The sequence below is a fragment of the Dipodomys ordii genome, unplaced genomic scaffold (genome assembly GCF_000151885.1).
Source record: "Dipodomys ordii isolate 6190 unplaced genomic scaffold, Dord_2.0 Scaffold26, whole genome shotgun sequence".
In the NCBI taxonomy this organism is placed as follows: Eukaryota; Metazoa; Chordata; class Mammalia; order Rodentia; family Heteromyidae; genus Dipodomys; species Dipodomys ordii.
In genome coordinates this window covers 12,176,009-12,193,735 of record NW_012267242.1, presented here as the reverse complement: position 1 = coordinate 12,193,735, position 17,727 = coordinate 12,176,009, and the positions used below count along the sequence as shown (strand labels likewise).

General features: G+C 40.9%; 1 protein-coding gene across 3 annotated transcripts in view; it reads left to right on the top strand.

Annotated features, from left to right (window-relative positions):
• The window catches only part of Pogz (pogo transposable element with ZNF domain), a 60,912-nt gene that overhangs the window by 3,233 nt on the left and 39,952 nt on the right, over positions 1–17,727 (top strand). For 2 of the 3 annotated variants that reach the window (XM_013015272.1, XM_013015274.1), the window contains exons 2-3: positions 12,182–12,303; positions 13,259–13,417. In XM_013015272.1, coding sequence (XP_012870726.1) covers positions 12,183–12,303; positions 13,259–13,417 — 280 coding nt within the window. In that variant the 5' untranslated portion in view covers position 12,182. The remainder of the gene's footprint in view (positions 1–12,181; positions 12,304–13,258; positions 13,418–17,727) is intronic. The other variant, XM_013015273.1, reaches the window with a different exon arrangement.

Here is a 17,727-nt window from a genome sequence, read left to right as displayed (position 1 = left end):
CTTGCCTTGCATGCCTGAGGCCCTGGGTTCGATTCCTCAGCACCACATAAGCAAAAAGAAAAAAGCCAGAAGTGGTGCTGTGACTCAAGTGGTAGAGTGCTAGCCTTGAGCTGAAGAGCTGAGGGACAGCGCTCAGGCCCAGAGTTCAGGCCCCATGTCTGGACCAAAAAAAAAAAAATTATATTTGGTTAATTGAAGAATGATGTTGGAAAGAGTTGAGTGAAAACAAGTTTGGTTTTAATCCCAGCAATAATCTGCCTTAGTGAATTTACATGGATTCTCTAAATCTCTGTTTTAACCTCATCTGTAAAAAGTAGTAACTGAATATATAATTGTTGGGAGAATTTATTGATACAATGAATGTAAAGTGTATAACAGTGCCTAACATGTCACAATGTGAACATGTCTGGATAATATTTCAGTCTTTCCCAGTTTAGGTTTTTAGCTTTTGTTGAAAGGGGAATTACTGATTTGGGTTAATGTGTCATATCAATAGACTAACTTTGAGCCATTGGTATTCTAGCTTGTGTTAATAAGCCATATCTATAAAGCTAATTTTGGGCTGGGCATGTGGCTTAGTGATAGAGTAATTACCTAATATGCATGAAGCCCTGGGTTTGATTCCTCAGTACCACATACATAGAAAAAGCTGGAATTGGCTCTGTGGCTTAGGAGCTAGCCTTGAGCAGAAAGAGCACAGGGACAGTGCCCAAGGTCCTGAGTTCAATCCCCAGGACTGGCCAAAAGAAAACTAAAAAAAACAACAAAAAACACTAATTTTATATATAGCTAATGGGGGGTGGGTACAGAGACAAACAGAGCCAGTTAAACTACAGGGATAGAAATGGGAACTGTTGGACTGGGAATGTGGCTTAGTGGTAGAGTGCTTGCCTTCCATCCCTGGGTTTGATTTTTCAGTACTACATAATAGAAAAAGCCGGAAGTGGTGCTGTGGCTCAACTGGTAGAGTGCTAGCCTTGAGCAAAAGAAGTTCAGGGACAGTGCCCAGGCCCTGAATTCAAACCCCAAGATTGGCCAAAAAAAAAAGGGGGGGGGAGGGTAACTCAGAGAAGAAAGCTTTCCATGGAAGATTAAAAAGGGACTCCTAATACTTTTAAAACAAGAGGACTTATTTTTATTTTCTTTAGTGAAGAACATATAACATTGAATACTTCTTGATACTACCATGAGTTGAACATATTTTTAGTTTGTTAACATTAGGAGTTTTTGAAAACTTACAATTAATATATATAAGGGATTATACTGTAAGGTTTCATACTATACAGTTAGGTACTATGAAGGACAAAATGGGCTACATTCTGGTTGCTTATGGAAACATAAGTACTAAGTTTTTGGTTTTGTTTTTATGTTTTGAGGATTATCATTACTTAATTTTAAACCCTGGAGTTAGAATGGTATTCTTAAGATTTTGTATAGGTCTGTAGTCTTGGTTACTTAAGTTGCTTGAGCCTACAAGTTCAAGACCAGCCTGGCATTGTAACAAGAACCTGATTCAGAAATTTAAAAAGATTAATTTTTTTGCCCTGTTCCAAATGATCTTTTCATTTTGATTTATGGACAGATTTGTACTAGCAGAGAATTAAAAATGATAGGCTCAATTCTTCATTCCTGGAATTTTTATTACAGCACGTAAAACTAATTGAAGTACTACAGGGATGGAGATGTGGGTCTAGCAAACATAAGGCCCTGAGTTCAAATCTCTGTATTATCAAATAAGTAAATAAGGTAATTCAAAGCTTCAAAGAAGTAAGTATATATGAAGAATCATGGTATTTTCCTAATTTTTTAAGATGAAGATGGATAAATATTTGTTGCCGAATAAATACCTCAGTAATAGGCAGGTATAGCTGCAGGTATTTGTTGCTTTTAAATAGTAATTTGTAAAGGATCTGTTAATATCGTATGTTTTCAATTGTGCAGACTTTTGCCAATTAACTGGTTATAGTATAATTACATACTTGCCAGCACTTAAGATATAACCCCTTACGCCAGGCGCCGGTGGCTCACGCCTGTAATCCTAGCTACTCAGGAGGCTGAGATCTGAGGATCGAGGTTCAATGCCAGTCCTGGCAGGAAAGGTCATGATAATCTTTTTTTTTTTTTGTCAGTCATGGGCCTGAACTCTGGGCCTGGGCACTGTCCCTCAGCTCTTCAGCTCAAGGCTAGCGCTCTATCACTTGAGCCACAGAGCCACTTCCGACTTTTTCTGCTTATATGGTGCTGAGGAATCAAACCCAGGGCCTCTTGCATGCAAGGCAAGAGCCACTGAGCCGCCTTCCCAGCCCAAGGCCGTGATAATCTTATCTCCAGTAAACCACTAGAAAACTGGAAGTGGTGCTGTGGCTCAAGCGGTAGAGCACTCACCTTGAGCTGCAGAGCGCAGGGACAGTGCCCAAGCCCAGAGTTCAAGCCCCACAACCAACAAAAAAAAATAAAAATAAAAAAAGATATAACCCCTTACTCCTAAAGAGTATTTCATCTTGTATTCCCACCTGGTGAATAGGATGGTGAGTGCGAAAGACAGATGACTATGGATATTTTCCTTTGTGAGCCATAGTGTTAAGTAAAGTCTTCTGAGTGCACAGAATGTTGTTACCAGTATAATTACTACTGTAAAGTACAGAAAGCAACTAGATTACCAAGATGTCAATAATGGATTAATGGGAAAAGTTGGTGTTCATCTCACAATCTCTCCTTGGTTTCCTATAGAATCTTTCTTTACTATTATTATTATTTTTTTTTAATCTTTTAAGAACTATTTGGAGGCCAAGTATGGTGACATACTTGTAAATCCCAGCCACTAAGAGGTAAAGATAGCCTGGGCTAAGGACAAAGTTAGTGCAGAAACAAAATGCAAACAAAAGGACAGGAGCTTGGTTCAAGTGTTCGCCTTTTTCCTAGAATACTCTGGGTTCAATCTTCAGTACAAAAACAAAACATAGCTGGCCTCAAACCCTGTCTCAAAGCAAAGCCTACCTTAAAAAATAAGCTACATGACTATTACTCCTAGAATAGAAAAATTTAACAGAAAATTTAGCCAACAAGGCTGTCAGCTAAATTAGTAAATGTCGAAAAGATAATGGTAGGGCTGGGAAGTTGGCTCAGTGGTAGAGTGCTTGCCTTGCATGCCTGAGGCCCTGGGTTCAATTCCTCAGCACCACATAAGAAAAAAGCCGGAAGTGGTGCTGTAGCTCAAGTGGTAGAGTGCTAGCCTTGAGCTGAAGAGCTGAGGGACAGCGCCCAGGGCCAGAGTTCAGGCCCCACGACCGGACACACACACACACACACACACACACAAAAAAAAAGATAATGGCAAAATAGAACATGCAAGGTTGGGAAGGTGGCTTAGTGGTAGAGTGCTTGCCTAGCATGCATGAAGCCCTGGATTTGATTCCTCAATACCACATATACACAAAAAGCCAGAAGTGGCGCTATGGCTCAAGTGGTAGAGTGCTATCCTTGAGCAAAAGAAGCTTAGGGACAGCACCCAGGACCTGAGTTCAAGCCCCTAGACTGGCAAAAAAAAAAAAAAAAAACAGCTAAGAAAATATATTACTAAAAGCAATCTTCAGAATCAGTGAAATCCTCAAAATTCCAGTTTCATTCTTCCCAGAAACAGAAGAAAAAAATCCTGAAATTCTGCTATCTCTGAGGAAAACAATTCAAGATACAATCATAAGTAATGTCTTTCTGAAGAGGATTCCAGTAGTTCAGGAAATAATAGCAAGAATTGACAAATAGGATTGTATTAAAAAGTTTTTGCATAGCCAGGCACCTGTGGAGCCTAGCTGCTCAGGAGGTTGAGATGTGAGGATTGTGATTTGAGGCTAGCCTGAGCAGGAAAGTCTATGAGACTTCTTAGTGGCTAGGATTAGAGTCATGAGCCACTAGCACCTTGCTGGACATTGACAGTTTTTAAGGGATCATTTTTGGTTATTTTATAGAATATTGCATTTATCTGCTTTTTTAAAAAATAGAATGTTCCCCCTTTGGATTTATCTCATTTCTTTGTAGTAGTACTCGGGTTTTTTTCCCTCTGTTGTTGTATTTCTTGTAAACCTTTAAGTTAAATTTAAATGCTTGGTTTGAATCAGATAGTAAACATTATTGTAAGTAATATTGTGAAGATTTGGGGGAGGGTCTTCTGTTTTTGTTTTTACAGAAGAAGCCACACCAAATAGCTCATGACTTAACATTTGGGTTATTGGATAATTACCAACTCAGTTTTCTCTTTAAATATATGCTATGGATAACTCTTGAGAATAAATGTCTTTCTGGAGCGGCTTGGTAGAAATATTAAACACAGTGTATTGTCATGTTCCTGAAAAATTTGAGTCTTTAATATCTGGAAAGCTACAAGAAGGATGCTAAATTTTTACTTTCTACTTTTAAAATTTGTAAGTATTTAGGTTGATAGTTCCCTTGGCTGCCCTTTGACTCCAAGCTGTATAGATGCTGGCATGAGAGAAATCAAGCACATTCTGGACAGTAGTAATCTAGGTCAGAATTGAGGAGTAAGTGTTTAAAATACTTGGTCTCAATGTCTTTCTTTGGTCCTGAGTCGGGGGCAGGGGTGGCAAGGGGGTGGGACACCTTACGGGGCCTAGACTCAGGACCTTGCACTCTCTCTTGTCTTTTTTCATTCAAGGCCAGTCCTCTACTACTTGAGCCATCTCCACATCTAGCTTTTCCGTTGGTTATTTGTAGATGACACACACAGACTTTTCTGCCTGGGCTGGCTTTGGACCACAGTCCTTAGATCTCAGCCTCATAAGTAGCTAGAATTACAGGCATGAACCACCAGTGGTTGGCCTTTTTTTTTTTTTTGGGCTGGTCATGGGGCCTGAACTCTGGGCCTGGGCGCTGTCCCTCAGCTCTTCAGCTCAGGGCTAGCGCTCTACCACCACTTGAGCCTCAGCCCCACTTCCAGCTTTTTCTGCTTATGTGGTGCTGAGGAATCAAACCCAGGACTTCATGCATTGCAAGGCAAGCACTCTCCCACTGAGCCACTTTCCCAGCCCCTGAAATTGGGTCTTACGCTCTCATTTGGCTTTTGGCTCAAGACTGGTGCTCTATCACTTGAGCTACACTTGCTTTTTTTTTTTTTTTTTTTAAGCATCAGTTTTTCAAGGGGCGTTTTTTTTGACATGTCCAGATATTCTTATCATGTAGCTTGATGCAACTGGTCCCCTCCGTCATACTTGCTCATCCTTTCCCCTTCCCAAAACAATGTAAGTAAGTGTCTCTGATCCTTTTTCACAGTATACATAAAGTATTTCAACCATAATCACCCTCTTCCTTCACGTTCTGCCTTCCACTAGTGCCCATGGCCCCATCTGTTTTACATTTTGTCATTAATTTTTAAGTGTATGTTATTTGTTTAAAGGTGTTTTACCATAGTATTTCACATATTAACGGGTTGTATATATTATACTTTAATCAGATTGACTGCCATTGATTACTTTCTGTTACATGCCCAATGTTTCTGAGAGGTGTTATTTTATTTATTTATTTTTTTGGTCTGCTCATGGGGCCTGAACTCTGGGTCTGGGGACTGTCCCCCAGCTCTTCAGCTCAAGGCCAGCGCTCTACCACTGGAGCCACAGCGCCACTTCTGGCTTTTTTCTTTTTTTTAATGTGGTGCTAAGGAATCGAACCCAGGGCGTCGGGCATGCAAGGCAAACGCTCTACCACTGAGCCACCTTCCCAGCCCTTTTTTTATTTTTTTAAAGAATTTTTTATTGTGATTAAGTAATTACATAAATTTCACAAATTTCACAGTATTGTGAGATAGTGATGAAGTCACAAACACACTCTAACCTTCATGAGGCAAATTTTAATTATTGTGGTCTATAAAGTTTGTGAATTCTATGAGGTTTGACAATACAGCTATTTTTTCCACGTCAAATGGTATGTTCATTTCTTTCCTTTTGCTTAGTGTTAGCTGTTCTCTTCTTTTGTCGGTCGTGGAGCTTGAACTCTGGGCCTGGGCACTGGCCCTCGGCTCTTCAGCTCAAAGCTAGTGCTCTATTATTTGAGCCATAGCTCCACTTCCAGGTTTTTCTGTTTATGTGATGCTGAGGAATTGAACCCAGGGCCTCATGCATATGAGGCAAGCACTCTACCACTGAGCCACTTTCCCAGCCCCTATTTTAGTTTTAGTTTTGTTTTCCAGTCATGGGGCTTGAACTCAGAGCCTGGGCATTGTGCTGTCCCTGAGCTCTGCTTTACTATTTTGAGCCACAGTTCTACTTCCCTGTCTCTGTCTGTCTCTCTCTCTCTCTCCCTCTCCCTCTCTCTCTCTCTCTCTCTCTCTTCCTTTCTTGTGCCAATCCTGAGGCTTGAACTCAGGACCTGAACACTGTCCCTGAGCTTTTTTTGCTCAAGGCTAGCACTTTCACCACTTGATCCACAGCTGACCTTTGAATTGGATTCTCGGGTCCTAGTCTCCTAAGTAGCTAGAATTATAGACATAAGCTTGGTTTACACTCTCACTCCTCCCCTTCTCTCTCTCTCCCTTTCTCCTTTTCTTTCAACTTGGGGCCTAGGTGCTATCCCTGACCTCTTTTGCTCAAGGCTAGGGCTCAGCTACTTGAGCCACACACAGCTTTACTTCTTTTGGTGTTTATTGGAGATAAGAATCTTACGGAGCCAGGCATTGGTGGCTCATGCCTGTGATCCTAGCTACTCAGGAGGCTGAGATCTGAGGATCACAGTTCAGAGCCACCCTGGGCACAAAAGTCCTTGAGACTCTGATCTCCAATAAACCACTAGAAAACAGGAAGTGGTGCTGTGGCTCAAGTGGTAGAGTGCTCGCCTTGAGCTGAAGAACGCAGAGACAGTGCCCAAGTCCAGAGTTCAAGCCCCATGACCGACAAAAGAAAAAAAAGAGTCTCATGGACTTTCCTGCTGGGCTGGCTTTGAACTTTAATCTTCAGATCTCAGCCTCCTGAGTTACTAGGATTACAGATGTGAGCCACCAGTGCCTGACCCATTTACTCTTTTTTTTTTTTTTTTTGGCCAGTCCTGGGGCTTGAACTCAGAACCTGGGTACTGTCCCTGAGCTCCTTTTGCTCAAGGCTAGCACCCTACCATTTGAGCCACAGTATCACTTCTGGCTTTTTCTGTTTATGTGGTTCTGTGGAATCAAACCCAGGGCCTCATGTATGCTAGGCAAACACTGTACCACTAAACCATATTTCCAGTCCTCCATTTACTCTTGTTGTTGTGGTGGTCCTGGGGTTTGAATTCTGGGCCTGAGCGCTGTCCCTGAGCTCTTCAGCTTAAGGCTAGTGCTTTACCACTTGAGCCACAGAGCCACTTCCGGTTTTCTGGTGGTTGTTTGGAAATAAGTCTTAGAAACTTTCCTACCCAGTCTGGCTTTGAACCCCAGTCCGCTGATCTCCACCTCCTGAGTAGCTAGGATTACAAGTGTGAGCCACCGGCACCCGGCTCCTTTTACTCTTTAATACAATTTCTGTAGTTGTTTCTGGCAACTATTTTGTGTGTGTGTGTAAAAAATAAGAAAATAAGAGAATTTTAAGGAAATCTCTTGATCTTCTCCTTTCCTGTTTTGGTTTTAGTTTGGAAAGACAGTCATAATTAAAATAGAAGATTAGTGATTAGTTAAAAATCAAGGTAAACACCCATTGGAGCTGTGGTTCCTAAACTGGGAGCTTGGTTTTAGCTAACTAGCTGGGGCATTAAAGGATGTTTTAAAAATTCAAAGGAAACAGCACCATCTATTGGGCATTGCCTAAATTACTACTTGCCTTTTTATAGTCCTAACTACTTAAACAGAATGGTTATGTTGGTTTGGTTTGTGGCTTGTGGATGTGGTGAAAAAATTATTACTAAGGTTTTGTTTGAGCATAATAACATTCTCATTCTAAGACAAACTGACCCTTAGTTAACTAATATTGGACAGCAGAGGGATGTTTTAGACTTGATTTACTTTTTTTTTTGATCTGTCTCTGGGCCTAGGAGCTGTCCCTGAGCTCTTCAGCTCAAGATACTCTACCTTTTGAGCCACAGCGTCACTTCCAGTTTTCTGGTGGTTAATTGGAGATAAGAGTTGTGGACTTTCCTGCCTGGACTGGCTTTGAACTTCGATCCTCAGATCTCAGCCTCCTGAGTAGCTAGGATTACAGACATGAGCCACCAATGCCCAATGTACTTTTTATTTTTTAAACTAATTTTGTTGTTATTAAGGCATTGTTCAGAGGGGTTACCATTTCATAAGTCAAGTAATAAGTACACACATAATGTTACACCTTCCCTTTTTCTGTATCTCCCTTCCATCTCTACCCGCAAGTTGCATAGTTAATTTTCCATACAGTGTATACTGAATACTATGACTGCTTTTTTTTTTTTTAATTTTTTGTCAGAGCTAAGGACCAAACTCAGGACCTTGCACTTGCCAAGCATGTGCCCTTCCACTGAGAGAAATCCCCAACCTCACGACTACATTTGTTCATCCTTCCTCCTCCATTTCTGCATTCTTATTTGACACCCCAAAAAGACAAAAAAAAGCAAAAAACACCCCCCCATGTTTTCATTTCCTGGAATTAATTTTGATAAATAGTAATTTATTTATTTATTTTTGGCAGCCCTGGTGCTTGAACTATAGGCCTAGGCACTGTGTATAAGCTTCTTTCACTCAAGGTGAGCACTCTACCACTTGAGCCACAGTGCCACTTCCAGCTTTTTTGAGTAGTTTATTGGAGATAAGAGTCTCACGGACTTTCCTGACCAGGCTGGCTTTGAATCACGATCCTTAGATCTCAGCCTCCTGAGTAGCTAGGATTACAGGCATGAGCTAGCAGCACTCTGCAATAAATAGTATTTAAATGTTCAGAGCGCTCACCTTGAACTGAGGAGCTGAGGGACAGCACCCAGGCCCAGAGTTCAGGCCCCATGACTGACAAAAAAAAAAAAAGTTCAGAGGAGTTCTTTGAGTACTTCCCCTAAGAGTATCCTCCTTTAGTCTGTGTATGACTGCCTAGAGTCCTGTGTAAGTTATCATGGCCTGTTATATTTTAGATCTAGCCGCCAAAATATAAGAGGAAACAATGCACTGTTTGTCTCTCTGAGCTTGGCTTACCTCACTCAGCGTTAGTTCTAGAGCCATTCTTTTTCCTGAAAATGACATAATATTATTCTAATTAATGAGTAAAATTCCGTTTGTATATATGTACCACATTGAATTGATCCACTCATTCATTGTAGGGCATCTGGGCTGTGTCCATAACTTGGCTATTGGGAATAGTGCAGCAGTGAATGTGCATGTGTCTTTATGGTATCCTGACTTGCAGCATTCTGGGTAGATGCCCAGGAATGGTATCGCTGGATAATAGGGAAGTTCTATGTTTAGTTTGTTGAGGAACCTCCAGAGTAGGCTTTAGTATTTTTTTTTAAGGACATATAACATAAGCAGTGGTTTTGTTTTTTTTTTTTTTTTATAAGCAGTGGTTTTAAATTAAAGGTAGAGGGGCTGGGAAGGTGGCTCAGTGGCTCATGCTTGCCTTGCATGCATGAGGCCCTGGGTTTGATTCCTCAGTAACACATAAACAGTAAAGACCTGAAGTGGTGAAGGTGGATTCTAAAGTCATGATGTAATAACGTCTAGAATTTCTTAGACTGGAGGTCCAAGATTATAGTAGAACTGTGGGGGGGAGGGGGGAGGCTGGGAAGGGATGTGAAGGGTAAACAAAAGGAGGAGGCTGCAATGCTTGGTAAGAAATGTACGCATTATCCTGCCCATGTAATTGTAACCCCTCTGTACAGTATGTTCACACACACAAAAAAAGATTATAGTAGAACTGAATCTAGAATATGGCAAGTGAATTATTTTAGGTGTAAACTTTAAAGGAATAAAAAAAAGGTCTCAATTACTAAGCAATATTCTGTGACACATCTTATTTAATTTTTTGTTTTTGTGCTGGTCCTGGGATTTGAACTTAGGACCTGGGTACTGTCCCTGAGCTTTTGTGCTCAAAGCTAGCCACTGTTCCACTTTAGGCTTTTTGGTGATTGGAGATAAGAGTCTCACAGGACTTTCTTGACTCTATGGCTTCAAACCATGATCTCTGGATCTTAACCTCCTGAGTAGCTAGTATTCCAAGTGTGTGCCATTAGTAGTACCTGGCTAATTAATTTAATTAATTTTTGGGTTTGCCAGTACTGAGGCTTGATGTAAGGCTGGGTGTTGTCCCTTAGCTTTTTCCATTCAAGGCTGGCACTTTACCCCTTGAGTCACAACTTCACACCAACTTTTTGCTGGCTAATTGGAGATAAGAATCTCATAGCCCACAATAAAAAAAAAAAAAAGAATCTCATAGACTTTCCTGTCCAGCTGGCTTTGAACCATGATCCGTAGATCTCAGCTTAGGATTATAGGCATAAGCCATCACCACCCAACTTGTCAATTATTATTTTTTAATTTTTAAATTGGTTATTACAAAGGTCATAAACAGAGAGGTTACAGTTACAAAGTCAGGTAAAGAGTATGTGTCTTTTTGGACAATGTCAACCCTTCCCTCATATTTTTTTTGTCAGTTATAGAGCTTGAAATCAGGGCCTGTCCCCCCTGCTTTTTTGTGCTAAAGGCTAGTGCTCTACCACTTGAATCACAGTGCTACTTCCAGCTTTTTCTGAGTAGTTTATTAGAGATAAGAGTCTCACAGACTTTCCTGCCCGAGCTGGCTTTGAACGGTGATCCTCAGATGTTAGCCTCTTCTTTTTGTTTTGGTCATTCCTGGGGATTGAACTCTGGGCCTGGGCACTGGCCCTCAGCTCTTCAGCTCAAGGCTAGTGCCCTACCACTTGAGACACAGGGCCACTTTGGGCTTTTTTCTGCTTATGCGGTGCTGAGGAATCGAACCCAGGGCCTCATGCGTGCGAGGCAAGCAAGCACTCTACCACTGAGCCAACTTCCCAGCCCAGATGTTAGCCTCTTGAATAGTTAGGATTACAGGTCTGAGGCACCAGTGTCTGACTGATTATTTTTTTGACTGGACCCAGGGCCTTGCATATGGTAGGCAAACACTCTACCTCTGAGCTATATTCCTTGTCCTAACGTGTCATTTTTAGAAGACAAGCATTAGACGGGTGCTGGTGTTTTATGCCTGTAATCCTAGCTACCCAGGAGGCTGAGATCTGAGGATCAAGGTTCAAAGCCAACCTGGACAGGAAATCCATGAGTCTATCTCCAATTAACTACTAGAAAAACGGAAGTGGCCCTGTGGCTTAAAGTGGTAGAGCTCTAGCCTGGAGTGAAAAAGCTCAGAAACAGTGCCCAGTCCCTGAATTGAAGCCCCATGACACCCCTTCCCTCCCACACAAAGGCAAGTATTAGTGCAAAGTGGTTTATAATTAACAAAATAATGATTTTAAAGACTGGATACAGTTCTACCCTTGAATGACTCAATCACACCACTAACCCTTATTTTGTCCCTGACTTTAACCTTAATTTTTTATAATCCTGCTTATTAATGAACTTTCCATAAGAAAGATTTTATTTTATTTATTTTTAATTGGTTGTGGGGCTTGAACTCAGGGCTTGGGTGCTATCCCTGAGCTTTTTCGCTCAAGGCTAGTGCTCTACCACTTTGTGCCACATCACGGTTTTCTGGTGGCTAATTGGAGATAAAAAGAGTCTCACAAGCCGGGCGCCGGTGGCACATAGCTGAGTGCTGGTGGCTCATGTCTGTAATCCTAGCTACTCAGAGGCTGAGATCTGAGGATCGCGGTTCAAAGCCAGCCCAGGCAGGAAAGTACGTGAGACTCTTATCTCCAATAAACCACTAGAAAACTGGAAGTGGTGCTGTGGCTCAAGTGGTAGAGCTTGAGCTGAAGAGAGCAGGGACAGTGCCCAGGCCCAGAGTTCAAGCCCCACGACTGAAAAAAAAAAAAAAAACAGTCTCACAGACTTTCTTGCCTGGACTGGCTTTGAATCTCAGTCCTCAGATCTCAGCTACCTGAGTAGCAAGGACTACAGGCATGAGCCACCAGTGCCCAGCTGAGAGAGATTTTAATACTCAAGAATAGGAGTTGTAATTCTGATCTCTTGGAAATGAAGAAGGATTAAGGAAAATCGTAAAAATAAAAGTTTCTCCAGTTCTTAGGTTGATATCTTATTAATCTTTTTTTTTTCTTGTAGCATGGCGGACACCGACTTGTTTATGGAATGTGAGGAGGAGGAGTTGGAGCCATGGCAGAAAATTAGTGATGTCATTGAGGACTCTGTAGTTGAAGATTATAATTCAGTGGATAAAACTTCAGGTAACAAAAGTTCTTGATATTAGATTGTTTTTTAAATTAATTTGAATGATGTTTTGGTTGAGAAATGTGAGGTGGAGAAGGACTTTAAGGATCCATGAGTTCCTCATGATGGCATTGATGCTATCTTCTTTTCCATGCTGTAATATGAGTATCTTGGTTTCCTTATCCATAAAGTTAGGGGAAAAAAATATTCATTAAAAACATTGAGAGGTTACATTGACTGTTTATCAAACATCTAGCAATCCTCGTACTAAATGGTGCATGAACACAAATGTTAAGTGGTAGTGTGTGTCAGAAATGATTTACATACCCAGTCAAAATCAGGTTGCTTTGTTTGTTTTACTTGAACTTGGTTTTCTTTGTGATTGAGTAGAAATTGCTTTGTGTTTGCCTTCGTGGACATGGACAATGTATAAGTTGGGGCTTATTAACTTCTCTTTTGTAAAGGTCATACTGCAAGGTCAAGTTGTAGATTGCCCTGAATTTAGAAAGTAGGTAGCAGTTCCTTTTTTTTTTCTCTATCATCCTAAATTGTTGCTCTTTATTTTTCATCATCTTTGCCATGAGACCTGAAGAAGGCATTGATTTAGGGTGAAAGGATGGTGTAGAGTCTTACAGGTGGCTTTATTTGAATACCAGTAGTGGCAGTAGTAAACCTTTGAAACCCAGAGATTGGCTAGTGTTAGGTAGGCAGATATTCAGATCTTGGTTCAGTAGAGTCAGTGAGCTAATTTAATTTAAAAAAAAAAAAGTGAGACAAAGAAGACGTATTGTGTCTAAATGGTGGACAGAAGGACTACTAGGCGGAGAGATCAGAGGAACAGTTGGATTTATGAATGAAACGGGAAGCTTTTTGGCTATAGAGACAAACATGATGAAAAGGGAAGATTAGAGCAGCATCCTTTAGTGTCATCTGCCCTATCTCCCAAGTGACTATGCCTCCCCTTCCCCACAGTTTCTGTGAGCCAGCAGCCAGTCTCGGCTCCAGTGCCCATCGCTGCCCATGCTTCTGTTGCTGGGCACCTCTCTACATCCACCACCGTTAGTAGCAGCGGGGCACAGAACAGCGACAGTACAAAGAAGACTCTTGTCACACTAATTGCGAACAACAATGGTAAGTGAGATTATTGGGAAAATCTTCTGGGTTAGAAAGGGCAAGAGAATAAAAAAGGTCTTAGGGATACCTTTATCTGTTTGGTTAGATATTGATGTGGTCTTAATAGTTGGAGAATGACTTTGGTAATGTGTTCTCTAATATGAAGGTAATCCTGTCGGTGGTGCTGTTCCTTGTAAGGTAGTGCTGAGTTGATGCTTGTGTTTTAAGTCAGAGGTCAGCAGATTTTTACTGCTGCCGATTTTCTAGGAGAGAAAGTGTAAACCCAACTTTCCTAACTATTGTAGAGACCTAGGGTTGTTGGTTCTTTGGTTTTCTTTGTATGTTTTTAAATTAGACTAGTCCTGTTGGTTTGGTAAGAATTTTTCCAGGACAGCTTTTATCTGTAGTTTCTCTGGCAAATTTAGTTTGTGTTGGTTTGTGCGTATGAAAGTAGAATTATTGTCCATTAGAAAGAAATGGTGAAGGAGTAGTGTTTTTATTGATTAGAGAGGCTAAATAGTATTAGTTTTTATTTCATTATTGATAGCTTTCACTACTAAAAATGAGTTACTGGCAAGTTCTGTTTCGATATTCATAATGAAAATAAGCACTCTCACAGAATTATTGCATTGTTACAGGGACTTTATTTTTAATTATTTTTTTTGCTTTAAATAAACTTCTAAGTCGGGCAGCAGTGGCTCATCCCTGTAGTCCTAGCTATTCAAGAGGTTGAGATCTGAGAATTACAGTTCAAAGCCAGCCGGGGAAGGAATATCTCCATTAAATCACCAGAAAACTGGAAGTGGCGCTGTGGCAGAAGTGGTAGAGTGCTTGCTTTGAGCTGAAGAGCTCAGGAACAGCAGCCAGGCCCAGAGTTCAAGTCTCACAACTGACAAAAAACCCCAAAACTTCTATTACAGAAAAATGCGTGCATTGTAGAAAAATCAGGCAATAAAATTAAAAGCGAAAAATTTAACTGTGATCCTACCACTTGGAGGTAACTTGTAATTCTTCCCTGAACATGAATATACTTTTTTTTGGACCTGGGGCTTGAAGTCAGAGCCTGATCACTGTCTCAGGGCTTTTGTGCTCAAGGTTAGAGCTCTACCACTTTGAGCAGTAGCTCCATTTCCAGTTCTTTGGTAGTTAATTGGAGACAGACCACATCAAACTGCCATGATCCTCAGATTTCAACCTCCTGAGAGCTAGCATTACAAGCATAAGCCACTGGTACCCTGCTTATATATATACTTTTATATACATGTATTTGCTGTATATAGTGATTTACTTTTGACGAAAATAGTTCATACAGGACTGGAACATGGCTCAAGTGGTTGGGCATAAGTACAAGGCCCTTAGCTCAATCTCCAGTACTAGACCCCACCCCACCCCACCCCCCCAAAAAAAATCATGCAGACTCTAAATTCCCTTTACCTACTTTTTACCCTTGAGGAATAATGAATAACTTCTCATTTCTGGTGACTGACTATATTTATCATTATTTGTTTAGTAATAGGTTGTAAAAGGATTTATTGCTGTTTTATTTAAAATATTTATTTGGTCAGTCTTGGGGCTTGAACTCTGGGCTATTCAGCTCAAGGCTAGTGCTCTACCACTTGAGCCACAGTGCCACTTCTGGGTTTTTTGGTGGTTTATTGGAGATAAGTGTCTCCCAGACTTTCCTGTCCAGGCTGGCTTTGAACCGTGATCCTCAGATCTCAGCCTCCTGAGTAGCTAAGATTACAGGCGTGAGCCACTGGTTCCTGGCTGTTTATTTTTATTTTATTTTTGGTTGGTCATGGGGCTTGAAGTCTGGGCTTGGGCACTGTCCCTCAGCTCTTCAGCTCAAGGATAGCGCTCTACCACTTGAGCCACAGCACCACTTCCTCATTGCTATTTTATTTATTTATTTATTTTGTCGGTTATGGGGCTTGAACTCTGGGCCTGGGCACTGTTCCTGAGCTCTTCAGCTCAAGACAAGTGGTCTACCACTTGAGCCACAGTGCCACTTCCGGTTTCTGGTGTTTTATTGGAAATAAGAGTCTCGTGGACTTTCCTGCCTCAGATCTCAGCCTCCTGAGTAGCTAGGATTACAGGCTTGAGCCACTGGCACAGGCCCTTATTGCTATTTTAAAGAGCTACAATAAATATATCAGTTGGAATTTTTTCTCACATCCTTTAATTGAGACTACATTGCTAATAGTCATCTCATTGAATCAGAGGTTATCACAATTTTCATTGATTTGCTCAATATTGTTTCTGGGTTGGCATCTAAAAAAGTTTGTTTCTTTTAGAATAATAATGTCTGATTTTCTTAATTTTGGAAAGGATCATTTATATATGCATTCGCCTATTATGGGACATTGTTTAGTGTCCCATTTTTTCACTATTAAAACAGTGCTGTGATAAATGTTCTCAGATGTGTGTCTTTGCCTATTATATAAGCTTATCTGCAAGTGAAATCTTAGAGACAGGTTGCTGAGTTAAACTATTAAAACTGCTGGGTGCTGGTTGTTCACCCTGTAATCCCAGCTCCTTAGGAGGCTGAGATCTGAGGATCGCTGTTGAAAGCAATTAACCCACCAGAAAACTGGAAGTGGTGATGGTGGCTCAAAGTCATAAAGCTCTCAGGGACAGTGCCCAGGTCCTGAGTTCAAGCCCCACAACCAACAAAAAAATTATCAGACTTTTTCAAATCTTTATGGTTCTGAATTTTGGGATATTAGAAGTATGATTAATATTTCATGGGAAATGAAACTTTGGAAAACCTACTAGTAGGAAATCTTGTGTATATAAAGATGGGGAACCTTGCTAGACAGCAATGGCAGTGGCTTACATCTATAATCTTAGCTTCTTAGGATGCTGAGATCTGAGGATCGTGGTTCAAAGACAGCCTGGGTAGGAAAGTCCTGGAGACTCTTATCTTTAACCACCAAAAAGCTGGAAGTGGAGCTGTGGCTCAAATGATAAAGTGCTAGCATTGAGCAAAAGAGCTCAGGGACAGTGCTCAGGCCCTGAGTTCAAGTCCCAAGACCAGCACCAACAAAAAAGAAAGAAAAGAAAAAGATCCAAAACCCTTATTTGGAGTTCTCGTATTGCACAGATGTGTAAACTGAATCCTAGAAAGTGTAAATAATTTGCTTAAGGTCAAATAGTTAGTAGGTTACTCAAGTGGATAGAAGTTACCTAGATTTCAAGCTTGTATTTCCAGTGTTATTACATTGCTTCCTGTGTTTCTCTTAACCTAGGAACCAATTTAGCTACTTATTTTTTGGCGGGCGGGGGGGGGGGTCAGTTGTGGGGCTTGAACTTGGCTTGGGCGCTGTTCCTCAGCTCTTCAGGCAAGTGCTCTATCTCTTGAGCCACAGCACCAGGTTTTATGATGATTAATTGGAGAAAAGAGAAAAGAGTCTCACTGACTTTCCTATCGACTTTCCTGCCTGGGCTGGCTTTTTTTTTTTGGTCAGCCTTGGGCCTGAACTCTAGTCCTGGGAGCTGTCCCTCAGCTCTTCAGCTCAAGGCTAGCGTTCTACCACTTGAGCCACAGTGCCACTTCTGGCTTTTTCTGCTTATGTGGTTTTGAGGAATTGAACCCAGGGCCTTATGCATGCAAGGCAAGCACTCTACCACTGAGCCACCTTCCCAGCCCCTTGGGCTGGCTTTGGACCATGATCCTCAAATCTCAGCCTCCTGAGTAGCTAGGAATACAGGCGTGGGCCACCAGCACCAGTTAGCTACTTTTCTTTGATCCAAGTGTTCCATAGACCCATACTGAGATAGCTGAGCATCTCATGACATGCTAAGAATCTCTTAAGTCTCCTTGACTCTTTGAAATTACCCTGTCTGATTCCTGTGTCTGCATAGACCAAATGGAATAATATAAAATATATATGTATTAATTTTCTGTACCTTAGAAACCTTTAGTATTTAGAAATGTTAACCCATGTTAATAACAAAGATAAGAGGTGTAGACTGGTAACCACATTTAGGTATTTTTGCATATGTCAAAAAGTTCTATACATAGATAAATTGTCTAATTGTCTTAACTATTTTGGGGGGTGGAATATACCACACTTACCATCAGATCCTCTCAAAATGCTAACTCAAATATGAGGATGAGGCTTTGGAATGAATAAATGGAAAAAAATAAAAGCATAAAAAACAACAAAAAAAGAAGAAGAAAAATAAATGAAAAAATGATAATTCTCTCTTACAACCCAGATTCTCTTTAAACCTTCAGTTTACTTATATATTGCCACATTATAATAATAGCATAGCAAAGGAGAAAAACTTATGAGCATTTCAGTATTGGTTTTGTTGTTTATTTG